A 24345-nucleotide genomic window follows, 5' to 3' on the forward strand; every position below is an offset into this window, starting at 1 on the left:
TGGACACACTATCAACCACTCCTTCACCAAATGCTTTTAACTCTGTTAGCTGGAACATTCCTCAAGAACAAATTAAGTTTTAAAAAGTCAATGGAAAAGTGCTATTTGGTTGCTAGAAGTATTGCTTATTGATTAGGTACATTCTGGCAACGGGAAAGATGCTTGCACTTTCAATAACAGATAAGCTAGGATGAGCAAAATAATTTCCATTTCCCACCTAAGAATATTAGTGGTCATCAAGGCTCATTTTTCATTTCTGTAAAGATTCAATCATCATCATCATCAAACATGTCAGATTTTTTTTTTTTGAGTCCCCATACCAGAGGTTTTCCAACCAGTATGTATGTGGAAAACTTGTAAAAAGTGCAGATTTCTGAGCCCTATTTCCAAAAATGCAGATTCAGAAGTTCTGGTTAGGCCTTAAGAATTTATTTTTTAAACAAATGCCCCAGGGGATTCTTATTCACATGATCTAGGGGTCATGCTTTGGGAAATACCACCCTAAAATACATTCTCACTTTCCATTTTCGTTTGTCACAGCAAATTGTGTTTAAGCAGGCTCCTTAGTGTTAGTTCTGCAAAGCAAGTGAACTACCACACAAGTCAGCTAGAGATAAACAGTTAAAGCATAGTAGGGAAACCTAGCCTTCACCCATGTGCTCAGGGAAATTCTCTCAATAGAAGCTGAATTATCTACCCAGTGAAGTCTCTACCCTCTCCACACCCCATGCCCTACACAATGTGGACAGCCATCCCTTGACAGTTATCCTTGGTCTTAGGAAGCCCACCTCAATGTTTTCCAGATTTTTACCTCTTTTGGTGATAGTATAGAAATGTAATCTTCATATATCATCCTAGCCTTTTCTTCGATTACTTTTTTGTTCTGCTCCTTCTTTAAGTCTTCACAGGCAAGCCAGAAAAGTAGGTTCTCTTCGCTGTATTCTGTTCGTAGGAACTCTCTGAAAAGGTTTCTTCCTGCTGGGGCCTTCATCATCTTGTCAAAATTTTGAGACCAGGACAAGACTTCCTCTGCAGTGGGGTTTTGGCTGCAGAAACAGAACAGGGCCATGATCAAAGGGAGCTTTGTGACCGGTGAATGCTAGACCAGGTAAGTAGAGGAGCAGATAGAAATTCTATCAATTTGCTACCATCTAGTGGTCAGTACCTTGCCACTCAATCCAGCCTGATCTGGCAAATACGTATCTGCCAGGACTAGGTCAGTTATTTCTGAGTTTTGACAAAAATTCACACAGGCGTAAGAGGCATGTAGGGAGCCAAGCATTCAAATGGCAAGGGGGCTATACATAATATGCATGCAGTCATACATTCCTAATGAAGCTTGGAAATGTTCAGACTTTAACAATACGTTGAAAGTTGACAGAAACAGTCAGTAAGTGACTAAGGACAAAATGAATTTTTTCTTTGCCTCTATTCAGGATTTCAGTTTTCCAGCCATAAGATACAGGTTTTTTTCCCTCATCTCTGGTGGCCATTTTTTTTCATGTGTCACTTGATTTAAAATAAGAAAACACTGTGTGCACTTGTCACATATTTTCCTAAACTTCAATAATTTTTCTGCTGGGTATGGCGGTTCATGCCCATAATCCTAGTGCTTTGGGAGGCTGAGGTGGGAGGATCTCTTGAGGCCAGGAGTTTGAGGTCAGCCTGGGAAACATAGCAAAATCCTGTCTCTGCAAAAAAAAATTTTTTTAATTAGCTGGGTGTGGTGGCATGTGCCCATAGTACCAGTTACTTGGGAGTTGAGGCAGGAGAATCATTTGAGTCAGGAGCTTGAGGTTACAGTGACCATGATCATCCCATTGCACTCCTGGTTAGGCAACAAAGTGAGATCCTGTCTCTAAAAACAAAGGTTTTTTTTCTATGAAAGTTTTTCTATGTACGAAATGTTAGTCATGAATGGAGTTATCACAGTTGGAAGCAGAGTGTTTCTATAATGACATTGACACTGGAGAATTTAAAATTATATACAGATTTTTTAGTGACGAGGTGATTGCAGAAACCACCAGTAATTAATCCACTTGCTTACACATTAAAGAAGTAGAAGAGAGAAGCTTGGAGAGTCTTATGGTTGAAATGATTCTGATCTTTCTTTCCTATTCAATGATCTATTTAATAATTCTCCAACCTAAAAGACATTTGGCCAAAGAAGTATATTTATATATATATATCTTTATATATATTCATATACATATCTTATATATATTCATATATATTTACCTTTATATATATTCATATATATACACTTTTATATATATTTATATATATTTAACTTTTTAACCAGGTATTTCAAATAGATTGTTACTATTCCATAATGTCTGCACTTCCTCATTCACTTAAAACAATTTTTAATTTTAAAGAGCTTAAAAATTACCATGAAGCATCATTATTAAAACCTTCTCATAAAAAGCAGAAAAAGAAAGCACTTATAATTATATGACTGGACTATTTGTATTTTGATTTTAGTCCATAGGTGCCTCATTTGGGAGGAAACACGTGGGGAGAGTCTGCTCTGGTGGAAAAAGGAACCAGGAGCTGGCTGGATGCCCCTCCTCACTCACTTGGACATTCCATATCATTTGTGTGTGTGTTTAGACACTTCTAAAAACTTAAATTCTCAGAAATGAGAAGTAATGAATTAGGACAATTTTGGGTGCTAATTCATATGACACTATTTTTTTTTTAAAGAGGAAAGTAAATTCAGACCATGTTTTAGCCAATAACTTAACATAGCTGATAGAAAAATTGCTGAAAAGCAACTGCAATGACAAAATAAGATCTTCCAGATTGAATTTGCATTCACTTCCCAAAATCATTTTGAAGAGTACCATGAAGCAAGGGGCAATACTTAGGCACACAGTGGATGTAAATGGCATGTAAATACAAGAAACAATAGCTATGTGGTTCTCACACTCACCATTCCTCTAGGACCTGGATACTCTCCATTTTTGTGGTGTGTGTGGGTCTTCCCGCATTTTCCCCTCTTTCTTCATTCCTAACAGTGAGGCTGTAATGTAGCAGAACATTTTAATTTTGTCAAGGGAAACTCAATCAGTGGAAGAAAAGAATAAATTTTTCCGGCGAAACATTTCACAGGAGATCCTATGTTCAACTATGTGATAATATTTAAGGTATAAAAGAGCAATACCATTTTTAAATGATGGGCAAATCCATGTCAAAGGGAAAAGAATAATTTTTAAATAAAATTATAAAGTAAATCACACTCTCAAAAGTGGATATTGTTAAATATTCTGACTTCATCCTTACATAATCTGAATTACTTAATATTTCTGAGATATATGATTAAATGCTTTTATACACACACACACACATATAATTACCTTACTCTTTAAACAAAATGTCATTTTGATTTTTGGTTAATTCTATTCATAGTCTGTTTTCCATTAATTTTCCCCGATTGAGAGCTAAGAAGATACAATGTGTCAGAATCTAATACAGATTTTCCTAAATTTACATCATCCTTCCTTACAGACCAAGTTATTGTTACCGATAATATCATTCCTTCAATTGCTAAAATCAAGCTACTGGATTTATATTTGACTTTGTTTTTGCCCTTTCACCCCAGTAAACCAATCTCCAATGTCTTGAAAGGGACAGAACAGTAACTGAGCATTTGGAACAGGTGAGCACTGGGTGGGAGGAGCCTGTGTCTGTGTGACACAAGTTTGGGAATTCTACAGCATCATAGAGGACAGAGGATAATGCTGAAGGTTTTAGTAGTCCAGAACAAGAATAAAAATAAGAATTGTCCAATGACAATTGCTCCCTAAAGCTTAGCAGTGCTTTAGGGCGGAACACCCAAAATTCTAGGTGTAGACTAGAAATAACAGGTGAGGTCATGGGAGATACTAAGAAGCAGGGTAGGGAGAGTCAGTGGCTTGGGAAAATTTAAGCTCCTACATTAGCCAACTGATCCATCTGTCTAGAAGCCGAGGAGCTTAAGAGCCTGGCAGAGAGCACGAGAAGTTCAGACATCTCTCATTTGTTCCTTCTTTCACTTACTTACTCAAAATAAGAGGCAATGGAAATGATGATTTTCTAGTGCCCGTTATGTGCTGGGCACCATTCTTTTACCATTAATATTATTATCCCCATTTTACAGATGAGCAAAGTGAGGTGCAGACCCATCTGGGAGGTCGGCCCCAAACTGAACACTAACTAGGTGGTATAGTTGGAACTGGGAGCCTACTCTGTTCAACAACCCTGTATTTCTGAGTGCCTACAATGAACCATGGCTGCTGAGGGACCCTGAGGTCCTAGACCACTTACTATGTGAATGCAAAGAAGAGTCACTAAACATCATTGGTGTGGAAAGAAAGTGTTTAGGAAGAGGTGCCCAACAAGCAGTTATTCTCAATCTGGAAAGTCTGATAGGAGAAACCAAGACAATGTCTCCTTAATTCATTCTTTCATTCTCAAGTGCAAGCGCGAGGATGGAGCGAATGGAGCAAAGGGAATAATTTCTGACAACAGAAAGTGAGGCTAGATAGGAAAACTGACCTGAGAGAGCAGACTTACTGGAAAAAAAGAGAACCCAATAGGAATTGAAAAGGAGTCTGTAGTGAGGAAAAGGACACAGGAAACATAGGATTTCATAGCGAAATACACCGAGTTTGCCTCTACCCATTTCTAGGGACAGGCGCAGGTTTATTGGTATAGAACCATGGAGGGAAAGGTAATGTAGCCCAAAGGATTCTGGGGAGCAGAAACTAGAGTGGATGGTCCCTTGGAACCACTGCACAGACCCTTAGACCCCTGGGGAAGGCAGCAGTCCCAGGGTTAGAGACAGCAAAGCCTTCAGCGTACTGGAGTTTTGGGGACGAATTCAGAGAGACTGCATAATTTTGGAGGTATTTGCATGTGAGTGCTGTGACTGTGTTTGTGGCTTTAGATAGCCTAGGAAACCTCAGTCCTCCGTGTCGATATACAAATAGGCCAGAGAAATATTTTAGAGGAGATTCATTAATGAGTAAGAAAGAGTTCTTCTCTGGAATTCGATGTATTTCCAGTAATGATGGGAAAAGTGGATGAGGGGGGATACACTGCTGACAATATTCTATAAAGTTTCCTGTATATATAAAATGTACAATTTTTTGGTAAATTCTATTCAGCTCTTTTTAAAATAGGAAACTGATACTCATTCTGCCAAGCTTTATTGAGCTTATGTGTGTGTGCAGAGACATATTAAGGCACTATAACACAACTAGCAAAAGAACTCTCATTCCCTGCTTAAACAATAAACTCCTTGAGCTTATTTTTATTACATTTCCACACAGTGTCCCACAGAAGGCAGTACACAAGATGCAGGTATCCTTCACTTCATTAAACATCTTTGAGAAATTTGTTCTCCGTTGTGCCTTTGCTGTAGAGTGACAAATCTGGAGTCCACAGGCATGAATCACGAGTTTCTGAACATGAATTCTGGCTCTTCTATCTGTTTCTGTGATATTTACAAACGTCCCAAATGTTAGCATATTAGAGCCATCATTATGAAATATTAGGTTGAGTTTACATCTTTCATTTCTACAGATGGTAAAATATGGGCACATATTTGGACTAAAACTACTTATAACAGACATTCAGTAAATGTTTAACTGTTCACTGTTTGTGCAGCTCTTGATCTAATGTTGGCCACAGTCTTGCCCTGTAGAAAGAAACTGAACTTCGGCAACAGACAAATTGTTCTTTTTATTAACTGTCCTTTACTACTGGTCTTAAAAAATGGGTTGCAAGGTTTCAGTTATCAAGAACTGCTGAAAATATCATTTTAAGTTAAAGAGAAATGGAGAAAATAGACAAGGGATAGATACTTAACAGTTTGACTGTATTGCTATTGACTAATGTCTGTCCTACTTGGTTCTGCTCCAAGTAGTGTGTGTGTGTGTGTGTTTTTTAAGGTAATAATTCACTGGAAATATCTGCTCTAGATCAACTTATATGTGTTATATGTGTTTGAGGAAAGCCCTAAAAGGAACATGCCAGATCAACAGTTTTGAGGGTCCCACAGAGACACTTTTTTCTTTTTTTAAGACAGAGTCTCGCTCTGTCGCCCAGGCTGGAGTGCAATGGCACAATCTCAGCTCACTGCAAGCTCCACCTCCCGGGTTCAAGCGATTCTCCCGCCTCAGCTTCCTGAGTAGCTGGGATTACAGGCGCCAGCCACCACGTCCAGCTAATTTTTGTATTTTTAGTAGAGACGGGGTTTCACCCTGTTGGTCAGGCTGGTCTTGAACTCCTGACCTTATGATCCGCCCACTTCAGCCTCTCGAAGTGCTGGGATTACAGGTCTTTTTTTTTCTTTTTTAGCGCATATCTCTCCAAGAAGAGACACTCCCCCCACCGACTTTTATGTATGTTAACATTTAAAACTAACATTTCTACATTTTAAGCAATAAAAGCCACAAAGAGAACTAAACGCATACACAGTGCTCACTGCGGGGGTCCTGATCAAACCTTAAATACTTTATGGAAGAAAAGTGCCAATATCCTTGGCCAAATATATTAAAATAAGCATTTACAATCCCATTAGAGATTTTATAAACAGTGACTTTGCAAAGGGAGGAAAAACACTTGGGACATTTCACAATTTAAGAAAATGTGCCCCCTCTATGGGGGTGGATTGTTCTTTTGTTTACAGGGGAGTGTGGATAGTGGGGTGAGACAAAACATTACCTGCTGCCAATCATAGAGTTTATCTACTGATCTGTCATCATGGATATGCGCAGGGTCTGTTTTGGAAGACAGTCTTCTATTGTAAGGAAAACAATTGGTTCTTAAGAAAAACTGTTAAAATGGTTGCAACGAAGATGAAAACTTACCAGTAGCCATGGTAACTCTGGGATAGAGGCTGGTCAGGAAACCACATATATTTACAGAAAAATTAAACTGAAGAATCAACAAGATGTCTAAATTTCATACAGTGTGACATCAAGGCTCCAAGAGAGAACTACCGTCTCTGGTAAAAGCAGTCTATTCAATATTGAAATAGTCTCACATTGTGACATCAATCTTTTCTTTTTATTTAACAGCTTCTACCTCAAAGTTCCCGGTGCAAAAATGAAATCAACATCCTTTATGCTCTGAAAATGAGTTGGTAGATTATTCTTTAAATATTTCATTTTAGCATTCAAGATATCACAGTAAATACTACAGGAGTTAGCAATACTTTACTAATGTGTAAGAAATACTGGTTCATGCAATGTTCCCTGGGTTGGCACAAGATGAAAAAGACAAAGGCTCTGCTACTGAGGAGCTCAGACGGGTAAATAAACATCACATGGCATTGTGATAAGAACGCAGATAGAATTGTGCATATGAGGTTTCTTAGACACCCTTGATGGTACCTGTGCTTTTCCATAAGAGAATTGAGAAAGGCTTCACAGAAGAGGTAATGATTAAAGTGGGTTGAAAATGGGCAGTTGTTTGCCAGATGGAGACCTGGACAAAGGCGATCTCATTCAGAGCGGGGATAAAAGCATGCAGGGGCACGATACAAATGTAGACCAGAATGGACATATCAGATGTTGCAGGGCTAGACCAGGAGATTAAAACAGGCAGCAAAGTATGTGTTATCCAAGAAAACGATGAGGTGGACTCCAAATGTAGAATACACCTCCTTTAGGATGGTATAAGCTTTCCATGCTTTGTTTTCACCATTCATAATGGGAATAATGGCAACGACCTACTTCACAAGGATGTGAAACAAAAAATAAAAGCTTGTGACAAAAAGGCACATATTATTACAGATGCGTAGTTGAATGGAAGGGCAAGTTGGCTGCACATTAAAATTCCGATTCCAAATTTACCAAAGAGCTTTTTATTTCCACCTGAGTAAATAGAGACTTTTCCTTTGCCATTATTACAAAACCTCATACATTACCTTGTCACTTCCTCCTCACAACGGTCCTTGAAGGTAAGCAGGGGAGTTGTTATTAGTCATTCTTCTTTCATTTACAAGCAAACAGTTATCGGGGTTCACTTACACAGGACCCACAACTCAAATTTATTAGAACTAGGATTGGGACTCACATCTTCTGACTTCCTGTCTCAGGCTCATTTTCACTCTGCAATGCCATTTCTCTTTACATAGAAGAGTTAATTGTGGTATTGCAATTGTTTACACAAATGATTTTTCTTTAAGGTTTCGAAAAATAAACCTCCTAGTACAATCCAGTGCATTGAGTATAAATGCCCTCTCTAAGGCATCATCCCACAGCTATCACTCCATAGGAGCTGTTGCCCAGACTCCTGAGTTTGCAGTAGAATTTGATGAAGAGTAACTTCTCAATTCCCTGGAATTTGAGATGAACAAAAAGGAGTTGTTATAGAAGGTTTTGACAGCAAAGTGTGAAAGAGGAAGGACAAAAGTAACACCGCTAATGACTGCAGACAGGGTGTTGCTATGGCTTAGGGGGGCCGTCCTAGGAAGTATGACTTTCTTCCATTAGCAAAGATAACGTGGGGAGAGTGCAACAAGGAAAGGAGAATAGAACTGATGTTTCGCTTACAAAAGACTACCCACCCCCCCAAAAAACTAAAACCCCAAGCCAAAAAGACACCAGAAGATGGGCTGGTAACCACATAACATACAACATTTCAGACACATAGAAACTCAATGTTAAACCTATGATTTGAACTTCACCTCTTTCATTTCTACATTTTTATAATAGAGTACGGTTTTGAGTGGGGTATGTGGGGATGGGGTCAGTGGTTAGAAATTTGTGTCTGGAAATGTTATAAAACACTTGCCTAAAAATACCCCATGTTGCCCCTCTAAAGGCTCACCCCGCATTTTGTAATCATGTGCCGTGTGTCATGAAACAAGTATTTCATTTGGCTTAAGCTTTTGTTTCATGAACTTAAACTCAAGTAAAATAATCAGCTATCAAGTATCTGTCCACTAGATGGCTGTGTTACCTTTATAAATACAATATTTAAACCAAGTCAGAAGAAAGCAAAAACTGAAAAAAATTTCTGCGGGTAAATATCCTTATTTGGAAAAAGAATCTATTCATTCACTTAAGGAGTTTTGATAGCTATATCTTTCTAAGGAATCTAAAAGGAGTCATTCAGTTTTTCAGTGAGTGTAATAATCGAAATCGAAGAGGATAAACTTAATCTTGGGAGGTTTGCATAACTGCAATCATTTTTCATTTTTGATATTTACAAAATATTCTGAGTAGACCCTGGCCCAAAGTCATTTGATTTAGGAATACTTTAGTCTTAAAAACAGGCAGGCATAATGTTATCATCATTGTCATTATCCTTTCCGATAAGAAATCATTTTGCATTCCACTGTGTCATGCTGGGATAATACGGAACTTAGGTCGTACATTCTTAGAACAAATAAATTAGAAAAGGGTTTTAACTACCAACAGGTAGGAAATATTTTTTATTTAAAATGTTTTCAAAGAGCCATCCTGAGAATGGATTCTCCACACTATTTCTATTTCAATTCCAGTTTGGGTGATATGTAAACATTCATTTCTTCTTTTGACCCATGGAAACTGAAGACAAATTTCTTCATTCTCTGATTCTCTCTCTCTCTCTCTCTCTCTGATGCCAATTTCTTTCTATATATGCATCTGTTCGAAAAGATGGGTATCAAAAATTCCCTCTTTTTGTCTACATTAAATTTTCATTTGAAACCCCAAGCCCTGGATTTTCGGCTCATGGACACATTGATTTCATCTGGAATGCCAACTTCATTTAACAAGTAATTACATGGTGCAAATCGAAATCTACTCTGTACGTTTATGTTCAGTTAGATGACCAAAGCTGCTTATTTAGCATAGAATTTCTTTATTTTTCCTTAAAATTAAGAGAATTACAGGTCTGAATACAAAGATACATAATACATGCCAGGCCAGGCGTGGTAGCTCACGCCTATAATCCCAGCACTTTGGGAGACCGAGGTGGACGGATCACCTGAGCTCAGGAGTTCGAGATCATCCTGGGCAACATGGCAAAACCCTGTCTCTACTAAAATACAAAAAAATTAGCTGGGGCACATGTAGCCCCAGCTACTTGGGAGACTGAGGCATGAGAATCGCTTGAGTCCCAGAGGTGGAGGTTGCAGTGAGCTGAGATGGTACCACTGCACTCCAGCTTGGGCTACAGAGTGAGAGTTCATCTAAATAAAAAAAATGAAATGAAATGAAATGAAATAAAATAAAAATAAAAAATACACGCCAATCATCAGAATCTTCTACACCTCAGTTCTCACGTTGATTAAAATCCTATTTTAAGCTATTCCTTCAACCCACTGTAATTTTACCTATAATTTATAACTAAGTGAATGCCTTAGTGGGAAAGCAAATATCTTAGATGTGAAAAGGCCAGATGGACTTCTATTTAGTTAGGAGCAATAACAGTGTTACTCTTATTAAAATAGCATGCAATTGTCTACGTCAAGTGCATTAGTTCAGTTGGAGCTCAAGCTTCTGACTTTAGAGGGCTGGGTCCCTATCATAAAAAGGAGAGTGAAAAAGTTAAAACCCTGTTAGTGAATATTCAGAAATATATCCGATAGCTGGCAGGAATGCTCATTCACCTACCCATCCATGTTTCCCTCACATTTTCCAGTTAGTGTGTATGTGTGTGTGAATGCATATGGGATGAATGTGCGGGGCTTCCTTGGGAACAGACACCATGGAAGACAACAATCTTGATCTGTAGAGAAACAAAACCCTGCTATATAAAAGTTACAACACTCTGGGAGCCCTGTGGCTGTGCAGTGCATGCTCCAGGGCTGTCCTGACTTATATCTGTGCTGATTAATGTGAGAGTTGGGGAGAAAGGGCGAAGTGATACAGACTGAAGAAACAGCATCTGCTACCTTAACTGACAACACGCAAACAGAGCATTGCCAAGCCTGCAATAGCCACATCCTACACAGACTGGTAAATTCCGCTGGGCCTGAGACATGTAAAGGGACAGAAATAATACCTATCAATAAAGGATTACGCAGGGATTTATGTACATTAGTAATCTCATTTTATTGAGGAAGAAACTGAGACTCAGAGGTAGTAAGTAACTTGCCAAAGGTTTCATAGTTACATGTGATAAAACTGGAATGTACCCAGGTCTGTAAAATTCCAGTGCCATTGGTCCTTCCTTATCCCATATAGCCTCTTGAAAGTCAGCTTTCTGAGGAAGACACGCCATTAGAATTTGTGTGTAATTGTCAAATATGGCAAGACTACCTCTAGAACGAAATACTTGAAGTTACTGTTCCACTATGGAATTGGCAGTTAAATGGCTCTGTATTTTTAAATAATCTATAGTGCTTTGGCTGGGGGCAGTGGCTCACACCTGTAATCCCAGCAATTTGGGAGGTTGAGGCAGGCAGATCACTTGAGGTCAGGAGTTTGAGACTAGCCTGGCCAACATGGTGAAACCCTGTCTCCACTAAAAATTCAAAAAAAAATTAGCCAGGTGTGGTGGTGTGCACCTGTAGTCCCAGCTACTCGGGAGGCTGAGGCAAGAGAATCGCTTGAACCTGGCAGGCAGAGGTTTGCAGTGGGCCAAGACTGCACCACTGCACTCCAGCCTGGGTGACAAAGCAAGACTCTCTCTCTCTCAAAAAAAAAAAAAAAAAAAAAGTATATCACTTTATACACAAAGTGTCAGTGACAGAAATTTGTGTTTCACTTAGGAACAGATGTTCCCATGCAAAAAGATGTAGATTAATACATAATATATTAATATCGGAAACAAAGATATGGATTTTATAGCATTTATACATGCTATAATTTATAGCACTCAGTCCAGCAGAATTATAAAATCAATTTCATTTTCACAAAAAGTGAATTTGATTGCCTTATCTGACAAAAACAGAACAAGTAATTCTTGAATCATGTGCTAAAATAGCAGGCAGATTGTAATAGGTCTACCACACCTAGACCATGAAAGCCAGTAGGTTAGGCCCATAAGAAATAATGAAGAATTTTAATGGGAGAAGCAAAAGTAGGGCTAATACTTAATTTAATCAGGTGTAACACAACTATGAAATTTTATAAATAAGGGTAGCAAAGAAGTCAACCTCATTTTTGCATTATTGATTGGAATTTTCTGGAGGAAGTTCTTAAATATTGTGCAGGTAGCTAATAAAGCTGACCTGGATTTGGAACGGCTGAATTTCATATTGCCTTGGAAAATGAATAATTTGTTTTGAATGAGTCAGGAAGGAAACTCCAACTTCTCTCAAAGCAAACCTTCACCTTGAAGGAGGAGCATATGGGGTCTCCGAGCCTTTAAAGAGGGGCTCACTCATTTTCTCTGTCAGGAGCTTTTCTTTCTCCAAGTTCTTCCTTGTTGTACATCTTACAGAGAAGCTTGGTTCTTTCAAAGTTCACCAAGAAGCCCCTCTGGTTGGTTAAATCACAAAATGTTTTATGATTCTTATTGTGTTGGACTTCCCTGGTATATGTGCAACCTCAGACTTCCCTTTGTGAAACTCTCAATTCTCTTGGCCTCTGTAACAGTCCCTTGCTGTGTTTTATTTTATTTCTCTAAGACAGGGTCTCACTCAGGCTGGAGTGCAGTCATGTGATCATGGCTCACTGCAGCCTCAACTCTTGGGCTCGAGTCATCCTCCTACATCACTCTGAGTAGCTGGGACTACAGGTGTGTACTACCACACTCGGCTAATTTTTACATGTTTTTGTAGAGATGGGGACTCACTATGCTGCCTAGGCTGGTCTCGAACTCCTGGGTTCAAGCTTTCCTCCTGCCATGTCCTTCCAAAGTGCTAGGATTATAGTTGTGGGCCACTGTACCTGGCCCCCTTGCTGCATTTTGCATGTCATTCCTCACATCACCTCTTCTGTGTTTGCAACTCTCACTCCTCCATTGTTCTTTAAATGCGGTGCGTCCTGAGGTTTCTGTCTGTAGCTCCCTGCTTTTCACCCTGGAATACTCACCAGGGCCAATCATTCTAATCTCTTGCAACTGATGAGTCCCAGATTGTCATATTTCATCCATGCTTGTCTTGCAAGCTTCAAATTCATTTATACAACTAACTCTTGGATACCTCAATCAGAGCAAGTTGAACTCGTCTTTGTATCCTTGGCCTAAATAACTTCCTATTGCAGTGTCCTCTCATTTGATGGGATCACCAGCAACCCAGCTACTCATGCAAGCAATATGGAGTCATCCTTCTCTTTCTCGTCTATCACTAATTCTTGGCAGTATATCCTAATTTTTTCTTGAAAATGCACTTCTCTCCATCCCTTTTATTGTCTCCTTATGTTGGGCCTCACCATGTCTCACCAAGGCTATTATAAAAGTCTCTTAACATCCCCCTTACTTTTTGTATTTTCCTTCCAAACATTTTCCATTCCCTCAGGAGAACACTTAAAATATAAAATGGACTTTGTCCCCTCCTTACTTAAAACTCTTCAGTTGCTTCCCATCTCTAAAAAGGTGTAAACTCCTTAATGAGGTGTAAAAGATATTTGATTATTTGTCACTGCCTATCTCGCTAGTCTTCTATTTTGTTCTTCTTGATTTTGTATCCCACAAATACTAACCAGATTTAGTGCTCCCTACCCAAATTCATGCCCCTCTGTACTACTAATTAGTACTACTACTTTTATTTATTTTATTTATTTATTTTTTGAGACGGAGTCTCGCTCTGTCGCCCAGACTGGAGTGCAGTGGCCAGATCTCAGCTCACTGCAACCTCTGCCTCCCGGGTTCAGGCCATTCTTCTGCCTCAGCCTTCCGAGTAGCTGGGACTACAGGCGCCCGCCACCGCGCCCGGCTAGTTTTTTGTAATTTTTAGTAGAGATGGGGTTTCACCGTGTTAGCCAGGATGGTCTTGATCTCCTGACCTCGTGATCCGCCCGTCTCGGCCTCCCAAAGTGCTGGGATTACAGGCTTGAGCCACCGCGCCCGGCAGTACTACTACTTTTAAAACACACACACACACACACACACACACACATACACACACACACGGGTGCATGAAGAAAAATGGTGCATAAAAAAAATCTGGTGACCTGGGAGAATATGCCTGTAATTTTTGAAAAGAATTTCTGTGACACAAGTTTTTATATTTCATAAAGTAGGCTCAAATGGCAAATCCAAATCCATCACCCATTCAACAAATGTTAAATGCCTACTAATATTGACCAAATAATGTAAGCCAAAATGTATTTATATACATATACATATATATATATTATTTATTTATTTATTTTTTATTTTTCATTTTTTTGGAGACAGAGTCTCTCTCTGTAACCCAGGCTGGAGTGCAGTGGCTCGATCTTGGCTCACTGCAGCCTCAGCCTCCCAGGTTCAAGTGATTCTCCTGCCTCAGCCTCCCGAGTAGCTGGGATTAGAGGGACACGCCACCACACCAGCTAATGTTTATATTTTTAGTAGAGACGGGATTTCACCATGTTGGTCAGGCTGGTCTTGAACTCCTAACCTCATGATCCACCCACCTCAGCCTCCCAAAGAGCTGGGATTACAGGCATAAGTCACCATGCCTGGCCTATTTTTTTGCTATTTTCATGCATGAAACTTCAGTTACCTGTTTACAAAAATGCCTGGCAGCAATGACCAATATTGAGCTTTGTGAATTCAAACACAAGATCTACGTACTATAATTTTTACTGAAGGTATTAACCTAAAAAACAAAAACATGGGGCAGACAGGAGTATCACAAAAATGGTTCAGTGGGTCGGTGAGTCAAATGCTGACCTTTCATGTGTTCAGCCTTTTCTAGGGCAGAGGTATGAACAGCACCAGCCCACTACCAAGGTCATCCCTGAAGCTCTGGTACCTCCGGCCCATCCAGACATAGACAGTCCTCACCACATTGCCACGTAGGGTGAGTCAGCTTTGATTGAAATTTGAATTTTTTGTCTAGGTCTGAACCTTGAAGCTGACTGGGGTATCTGGGGTCAGCAGATCTCACCATGCACAGCCCTGTCACCAAATGCACCTGCCACCTCTTTATCTACAGTTTCTTCCTCCTGTCCTCTTGGGACTCTGGATTTCTTCACCAGAGTGAGGCTCCTTCTACCATTAACTCTCATTCAGTCCATAGTCCTATTGTCCACTCTCGTTTTGTGTATATGGCCTGAGAAACTTGGGTTCATTTTGATAGATATCTTTTGATTGTGTAAAGTTGATATAACTGATAAAGACACTGAGGAAATGTACCCATGCCATGGCAAGATGGAGTTTCCAAACTGGAGACTTCTGTATTGCTTCTTTGTAAGTGGTATGTATGATGGTCTGTTTACAAGTACTCTGGAAATCCTGTGCAGTGTGAGAGGATTCTATACTCTGCAAGAATAACATATTCTGCCATGTGAGATGAATCAGCTCTCCGAGGGTGACAGGCACAGAGGAAACCATGTATTCCCTGGTGCCTCAGATGAAATGATTCACCTTGCATGTGTGAGGAGTTTTATTTCCAGGGAGTGGTTTCTTTACCATGGTGCAGGCATGGATTTTTGGTTTTCCTTTCAAAAAATATCCTTTGACTTTTAAAGCATGCATCTTAGTATTTCCTTTGGCAGAGAGCTAAAGTGTGACAGCATCAGAGGATAAAATAGGACATTATTTTTGCACTGTTTTGAATTATAGAGGCCATGGTACTTGTTAGAAATGGAGGGAGGGGCAGTCCAAAGCATATTTATGAAGCACTTAACATTTACTTAGTGAGATCCATCCCATGGTCTGGAAACTCTGGGAACCAATGTATCCAAAAGAGAGACAATTTTAGCTTTCCAAAGGCTAGTTAATTTACTAAATTCAGTCTGTGACCAATCTCTCCTGAGAAGAGTCCAGTGCAGTGGGCCAAATCTCGTGGGCAATACCCAGGAGTGCATGAGATTGTGAATTCAACTGGTAAAGTTGTATTTGGAAATGGCTCATATCAAACCTGGAAATGAAAAGTTTGGAAGTGTCACATTAAAATGAACCAAACAATGGACTAGACATTCAGAGGCTTGCATCTCAGTTCCACTTCACTCCCTAATGGGTCTACTGACATCAGCAAGCCATCAGTTTCCTTACCTGTAAAAATAGATACAACATTTTCCAAACATTGTTTGTTGTTGCTGTTGTTTTTTCAAATGAAAGCTTATACCTAAGTCTAATTTATAAAGTAGCTAAAGACAGAACCATTCTCTTAGTAACTGCAAGCTGGAGCCAGGGCTATGGCCAGTGATATTTCATTCTTCTCCTCTCCACAGCCATCATCTCACTACCATGATGTGCCAAGCAGAGGGCAACGTAAACATTTTGGAGAGATGGTAGCTGAGGTCTCTGGAGTTCTAATTTTTACACAGGTAACCCTGTCTTGCTTGATGGGACACCCACAGAAGCATCCAGTATTAAAAGAGGAATTAGTACCTGAAGATTTCATGTGAAAAAGTAGCATGAGTTATTTTAATGCAACCTCTGAATGATGTTGCAAGAGAGTTCGTAGGACAATTTGAAAATGAGCTTCAAGCTCATAATAAACTTTGAAAGCTCTGTGGCCATTTTTGATGCCCCTCCTTTTTGTAAGCCCACAGCAGTTTCTAGTCTGCCCTGCATTTTTATATGTGTTATCTCACGTGTGAGCATCTGAACAACCTCACTGCTTCACACTGTCCTGACTGAAGGCAGTTTGAGAGGAGCCTTCAGTATCTTTCAAAGATTTCTTTCTTATAAAGAAAAGGGAAGAAGGTTACTATCTCAAGAAACAAGATATTCCACTTGCCAGTGTCAACCTTGAACATGTAGACAAATGGTCTTGACAAAATGGTCTCTTCACCCTAGCTTAGTCATATGAATAGAAGGTCTTGCATGTTTATAGATTGTCCATTTTATGCCCTGGATTTAGGTATCCATTGCTTATGTATTTAAGGATGTTAATGATTCTAAACCTCATCCTCCTGTTTTCTCTTCTTTAATTGCAAGGGCTATGAGGAGAAAAAGGAGATAAGGAGAGAGACTGATGTAGGGGGGAGAAAGTGCCTCTATGACAGAGATAGAGAATGGTCAGTCTAAGTCACTATGAAGCCTGTCTAAACAGTTTAGAATTTTCAAAGAAACTGGGGAACAATTCAGCAGTTATGTACTCACTGTCTGTATCCTCCCCTCCAAAAATGTGATGGTAATATTATAAAGACAGGAATCAATTTAAAAATGAGAGAAGAGCTGACAATGAAATATGAATGAGAAGTGCAAATTTGAGGAAAATGTTACATTGTTAAAAAACCCATAACATGAAGCTTAGGGTGAAGTATTTGTACTTATTACTAGATATAGAAATTTATTTTCCTACCACTCTATTTCCTTAAAAGGAAGTAAATTCAGCCACATGACAACTGCTCCCATTCACGAATGACAGTTACTTCATATTTTGATTTCTAACATTTTTTTTTAGTCCCTAAATTACATTTTTAGTGTTTCTTTTTGTTCTGCTCCTTTGACCTAGCCTGGAAAATCTGAAGAACATTTATTTCTTTTTCTTTTTACTCCAAAAAGCCTTTATAATTTTCTTTTATAAACCTGAAGTACAAAAATAATGGTACTTTCAAAACATATGGGTAAAGGACATTTTCATTTGTAATAAGACAATATAGTCATAATTAAAATCCATAGTTCAAGGAACTTTAACTTTTATCCTTTAAAAAAAATTAAGTGGCCAGGCACAGTGGCTTATGCCTGTAGATCCCAGCACTTTGACAGGTTGAGGCATGAGGATTGCTTGAGCCCAGGAGTTCAAGACCAGCCCAAGAAACATATCAAGACGCTGACTCCACTGAAAAAAAAAAAAAACTTAGCCAAGTGTGGTGCATGCACCTGTAGTCCCAGCTACTGGGGAGGAAGAGGAGGGAGGATCATTTGAGCCCAGGAGTTGGAGCTTGCAGTGAGCTGTGATTTTGCCACTGCAATCAAGCCTGCATGACAGAGCAGATTTTGTCTCAAATATAAATAAATACATAATAATCAAGTGGTTTATAATTATTAGAAATTATCTATCATTTATCATATACAGAAGGACTTGTAAATTTACAGACTATACATTTTATGGCCTAGACTTAGGCATCCAATATTCATTGACAACAAATGCAGTTCCTGACAAGGGTATTGCTAGTCTAGAGCTAACAGAGCATGGAGCCAATGTACCCAATGTTTGGGGATCCACTCTAGAGGTGTAGAGAGTTGATGCAGCTTCCAAAAGCTATTTTTTTCTTCAGCCATTGTCTGTGTACTGCAATAATCTCATGCTCATGTGTTAATGTTAAATGTTCTGTTATTTAATACATCCTTTAAAAATTGATAAAAGCAAATCTCACTAAATATTTATATGGCAGCTAATACATATAGCACAAAGAAACTTCAGTATTCTATCTGTTCTGGTGTTTTAATCTCAAAGCAATTCAGAAATAAGTTCTGGCAGCTAAGGAAAATTATATACTGATTACAGGAACCTGGTATAGTGCAAATGAGCAATAGAAGTCTATTCCTCAACCTTGTGTAACAATATATTGGTGATGTTTTATACAGAACTTAAAATAAAATAGCTTTCTTTTCCAAGATAATTTTTGTGTTATAGCTACAAACTGATCTTTTTTTAAAACATTATTTCAAGCCATTTCTTCTTTAAAGTGATCTTTATTTTTCAATATGAAGTGTTCCATAGCCCAGGGAGCTAACTCTTATTAAGTGCTTACTATGTGTCAGACACTGTTCTCGGCTTGTTATGTATTTTATCTCATTTAATTTTACAATGACCTTATGAGGCAGGGACTTTTATTACTGGCATTTAACTAACTTGCTGGAGGTCATGCAGATAGAGATGGGTGAGGATAAGATTTGAAGTCCGGCAGTCTGACTTCAGAACCACTATAGTAAGTCACTACATGGTACTTCACAGATTAAGACCAGAGCTAGATAATCTCTTTAGGCATGACACAGAAAAAGATTACACAACTATGACTGAAATATTTACTTCATCTCAAACTCTGTTTCCTCTATCTTAAATTATTAAGGCTTAAGAATGAAATAAAACTAATTATGTATATGATGTGATTTGGCTGTGTCCCCACCCAAATCCCATTTGAATTGTAGCTCTCACAATCCCATCTGTCATGGGAAGGATGTGGTGGGAAGTAACTGAATCATGGGGATGGTTTTTTCCCATGCTGTCCTCATGACAGTGGATAAATCTCATGAGTTCTGATGGTTTCATAAAGGGCAGTTCCCCTGCACATGCACTCTTGCCTGCCACCATGTAAGATGTGCCTTTGATCCTCCTTTACCTTCTGCCATGATTATGAGGCCTCCCCAGCCCTGTGGATCTGTGAGTCCACTAAACCTCTTTTTCTTTATAAATTACCCAGTCTTGGGTACTTCTTTATAGCAGTATAAAAATGGACTAATACAGTATGACTTTCTGTAACAAAGAATCATCATCTGGGAAGCAATATTGATATTTATAAAAACTACTTAAGCTTTCCAGATTACTGCAATATCTGATGTTTTTCTGGAACTGGAGTTTTCCAGAGTGGATGGAGCTTGTTCATCACCAAGGTACCACTCTAGTACAGCCCTCTTTACCTTCTATTTTGGCCCCAATGATACAACGTTTTGCCATATCAAAACAAAAACAAACAAACAAACAAAAAAAAAACAAAAAAAAGACCTCAATATATGTTGGGAAACTGTAGAGATAATACACAGAGAGATGACGCCAACATAGGGTCCTTTCTTTAGGTTCTGAATTAGTCTGGGGAGACCCAGAAGACCACTGTTGGGCTAGAAGATCCACTTGTAAACTGGATTTTAAAAGACCCCAAAATGTATGGTTCAAAAAGTCTAGCATCCCTTTGAAGAATCTCACCTGCATAAATGTTAGGTACTTTATGAATCTGGAACTCGAGCAGGTTCTCTGAGTTCCCTGGGTCATGGGCGTTTAGCACTAGACGGCCCCTTGGGAATTAGCTTGTCTAATTCTTCATCTTTTTGCCAATGAGGAAATCAAAGAACAAAGAGATTATGAGTTTGCATGATGTCCCAGAGCCTACCAGTGATAACGCTGCAATGGGAAGTAGGTTCTCTGGCTCTAATTTCAGGATTTTTCAATGAACTGAGTTGGACTTCATTCCAAGCACAGCCACTGACCTTTTAGATAGGTGGTTGTGAATGAGTGACTCTTTTCTCTCTGTCCTTATTGGCAGGAATTCTGGGCAGAGGTTGTTACCCTGACTTACAGTTATCTGGTCATACAGCTGAATGCTCAACACCCTATCAAGTAGCAGCAGAGAACTAAAAAAAAAAAAAACACATACACACATTCAATACTACATGCAGTGTTACTAGATGTTATTTTAATGTTCTTGACTGTAACATTGGAGAATATTGCTTATTGATAAATACTTATGTAACTAAAATCTTATTTTCACCCAAATCTTTAAGAAGCATGAATGGAGAAAAACATGATATAAAACACACCTCTTCTTTTTTTTTTTTTTTACCTTATTATCAATTTAAGTGTAGATTTGGGGGAAATATATATTTATTTTCTTTGTGGAAGTGTTTGCATTAAACCAATGATAGACTTCAATAAGTCCTACTTGCAAAGAAAGAACAAAAAAAGACATGTTGAGAAATTTCTACAGTTCTGAGATCTGGCATGCCTGTTCACGCTAGTGCCTGCCAAGCCTAGGTGTGGCATCCTACAGGTAACATGACATACCAGGAGCAGCTGCAACAACAGCACCAACAAAAGCAACAGGTGTTGTTGGGCCTCTGGTTTCCAGGTGCTTGAGACACAGCAGGTGTTCCTTCATTTTGGGACTGCTGCCTTTTTCGCATTTCAGCTACTTCAGGACCCAATTGGCTGAAAGAGATTAAAAAAAAAACAAAAATTGGGTATGAAAAAAGCAATAAGGATAAGTTACCTATGTTGAAGGAAGTCTCATTTCACTAAGAGAGGAGGGAGATAATTTAAGAAAAGGTAAAACAAGGAAGCTTGAGAAGTCAAACTAAAAATTCTCGGGAAAACTTTTTAGAAGAATGTACTAAAAACTTTGGGGAGGAACGTCTACCATGATCTGCTGCATAAAATTATAGCAACAAAGTTGCCATGTAATCAAGATTGTTGGTAAAGTAAATATGATAAGGTTTGAAAATTTATTTTTAACTTCTTTCTTTACTCAAAAATGATTAAGTCTGCCTTTTTTATGGACACCATTCAGTGATTATAGAGGGTATATGTAACTCGTTTTTCCACTAATGTTTACAGTAAGATAAACTGAGCTTTACAAATGATTGTTGCATGGTTTCTAACTATATAAGAGTATGAGGAAGATCAAGTTTATTCTTGGCCCCCTCTCACTTCCTTTGAAACACTCAATATCCTTTTTGGCACTTTTGACTCATCCCCCAGAGGCCTAACCTTAATAACATTACCAAAGGGCCTTATTTTCTGTTAGGTGTCAGTGTTGCAAAGGCATTAGCTTCTCTTCCTCCATCCCCCAAATTTATTGTTATTTAATGGAGACTCGGGGGAAAATAAAAGTCATCAAATTCAGGGGAATTACTCTGGTGGAATTTATATATCATGGCAGATAAAATAAATATTGGGATACAGAGTGTCTTATCTGTGATCTTACAAATAAGGCCAAATGAGTTGCTACCTATTTATAGGACCAATCCTGATCTAAGACTGTGTTGAGGATTAAAATAAAAAGTTTCATCTTAGAGTGGTATCAAATTTAGCATGAACTCTTAGAAAAAGTAATGCAATCTACTGAATGATGTTTTTCATAAATATGTCATGTATGTAAATCATACACATATATTGTCAAATGTGTGGCTGAGAGCAGTACTTATTAAAACTATAAAGTGCTTCAGGTTATTTTGGCATTATGAGCTCATTATTTTAAAATGATATTTTCAGTTCTGAATACAATGATAAACACTTTAAAAAATACTGTGTTCTTGAAAACCAGATAACCACATTTTTCGACCAGAAACAGAGCAGAGAACCACAGTGGTAGGTAAATGGGGTCTAAAGCCACAGTCATTCTGCAATTCAGATATTGAAACAGAAGTGGGCAAAGGTCCCACACTCCAGTGAGGTGTCAGATCCTCCCCTAGGAGGAGTGGGAGTCGATTCCAGGTTGCCCACATAAAATCAGGGGCTGTGATTGTGCCATTCACAAAAAAAGTACTGAAAAAATAATTTCTGCTATTCAGTAATGCCTAGCTGCAGAAAGGGTAGGATGCAGAAAAAGCCATCCACATTAGACTTCAGCCAATCAGCTTATTTGTTCAGTGACTGCGTCAGGGAATTTTCCAAAATCACTGCCAGATGGCAGGGAATCCTGAGATACTGATAAAAGAGCTGCTTCAAGACTAAGGGTCTTAAGGGGATTAGTGGAAAGAAATGAAAAGCATTACATTATGAAGAGTAAGTGACAGTAAGAAATACGTCTCTCACTCAGTGTGTTACCTGAAAGCAAAAATCCATATTAACACCAGAAAACAGATAACCAACTCAACAATTAGGAGATTAATATGTTCCTGATCAAGTGTTAATAACAGAATCACCTAAAATGAGTTTAACAAACATATATTTAAGATAAACAATGTGATAAAGAAAAGAATACAATTTAAATGGGAGAACAATAAATTAGAAAACATATCTGACTTCCCCTTTTCCAATTTGGATGCCTTTTGGATATTTGCACCTCCAGGTTTATTGCAGCACTATTCACGATAGCCAAGGTGTCCAAAACCGAGGTGTCCAAAAATAGATTAATGAATAAAGAAAATGCGGTATACATACATCATGGAATACTAATTTAGCCATTAAAAAGAATGAAACCCTGTCATTCACAGCAACAGGGATGGAACTGGAAGACATTATATTAAGTGAAATAAGCAAAGAACAGAAAGTTAAATACCACATATTCTCACTCATATGTAGAAGTTTAAAAAACATTGATTTCATAGAAGTAAAAAGAAGGGCATAGCATACCAGAGGCTGCGAAGGGTAGGAGTAAAGGAGGGATATGGACACATTTTTTAAGGGATATAAAATGGCAGCTAGATAGGAGGAATAAGTTCTAGTGTTCTACATCACTGTAGGATGACTAAAGTTAACAATAATATATAGTTTCAAATAGCTGGAAAGAGGATATCGAAAATTCCCAACAGAGTAATGATAAATGTTTGAGATGATGAATATGCTAATGACCCTGACCTTATCACTCTACATTTTATGTACTGGAACATCATTATGTACCCCATGAATATGTACAATTATTATTTGTCAATTAAAAACAAATAATAAAATAAAATAAATTATAAAACAAAAATTGGCAAATATGAAATAAGAAAAGACATAATGGGAATGTAAAAACAAACACAAATAGCTATTAAAAGATTTACACATAATCAGCTCTTTCCCAAACAATCCCAAAGATGGTGCCAAGGAATATACTCAGAATTCAGCAGAGTGATAAAAAGCTAAAACATGAAAAGAGAATTGAGATAAGTAGACCAGTAACATTGAAAGGTCCCAATATACACCCAACAAGATTTTCTTCATAAGGGGAGAAATAATGGATTGTCAGGAAAGTCATAATATTTTAAGGAAAATTGGCCAAGAACTCCCTACAATTGGAAGAAAACAAAACAGAACAAAGCCTCACATAAAGGAGTATGCCACATGCTGAGTAGGATGAATAAAAATAAAAATAAATCTACACTTATACACAAAATAGTAAAAACACATCTAGACGATAAAGACAAAAGCTGAATTACCCACACACAAGTAATACTTTGATTGACCGTGGACTTTCCATGAGCAATATTAGATGCTGAAGACGGTGGGCAATGGAGAAATGTGTTCCAAGCGCTGAGGAATAATAATCATCCTACAATTTTATATGCAGCTAAATAAAAATTCAAGAGTGAAGATTATTTCTGATAAACTCACTGAGTAGATTACTCAAATATTTGCTGGAACCTACTTCAGTCAGAAGAAAACAAAATTAGAGGGAAGGAGTAGAATGTAAGAAACAGAACTGAAATTGGTAAAATAGGATGCTGAACTTAATGACCTGGCTAAAATAAAAGTACGTTTCTCTGTTTAGATACACTCAATAATTAAATTTAAGATTACATCAATTACGAAAATGAGTGGACTGCCCTAACCCTCTAATGAAACAGATTTTGTAGACACCTCAATGTCCCCATATTATTAAGTCCCAGAGTTATTTTGCCATGTCCTTCTGGGCCAACAGCATTTTACACTACAACGGACTGAAGTTGCCCCTC

At 38.3% G+C, this 24345-nt stretch overlaps 1 protein-coding gene across 1 annotated transcript in view; it reads right to left on the reverse strand.

Annotated features, from left to right (window-relative positions):
• The window catches only part of RGS17 (regulator of G protein signaling 17), a 120572-nt gene that overhangs the window by 13066 nt on the left and 83161 nt on the right, over nt 1-24345 (reverse strand). Inside the window, exons 2-4 of the mRNA XM_023206125.1 lie at nt 20753-20896; nt 2936-3025; nt 812-1046 (exon numbers count right to left, since the gene is read on the reverse strand). Of these exons, the coding sequence (XP_023061893.1) occupies nt 812-1046; nt 2936-3025; nt 20753-20871 (444 nt within the window). The 5' untranslated portion in view covers nt 20872-20896. The remainder of the gene's footprint in view (nt 1-811; nt 1047-2935; nt 3026-20752; nt 20897-24345) is intronic.

Source organism: Piliocolobus tephrosceles, chromosome 5 (genome assembly GCF_002776525.5).
Source record: "Piliocolobus tephrosceles isolate RC106 chromosome 5, ASM277652v3, whole genome shotgun sequence".
Lineage (NCBI taxonomy): Eukaryota > Metazoa > Chordata > Mammalia > Primates > Cercopithecidae > Piliocolobus > Piliocolobus tephrosceles.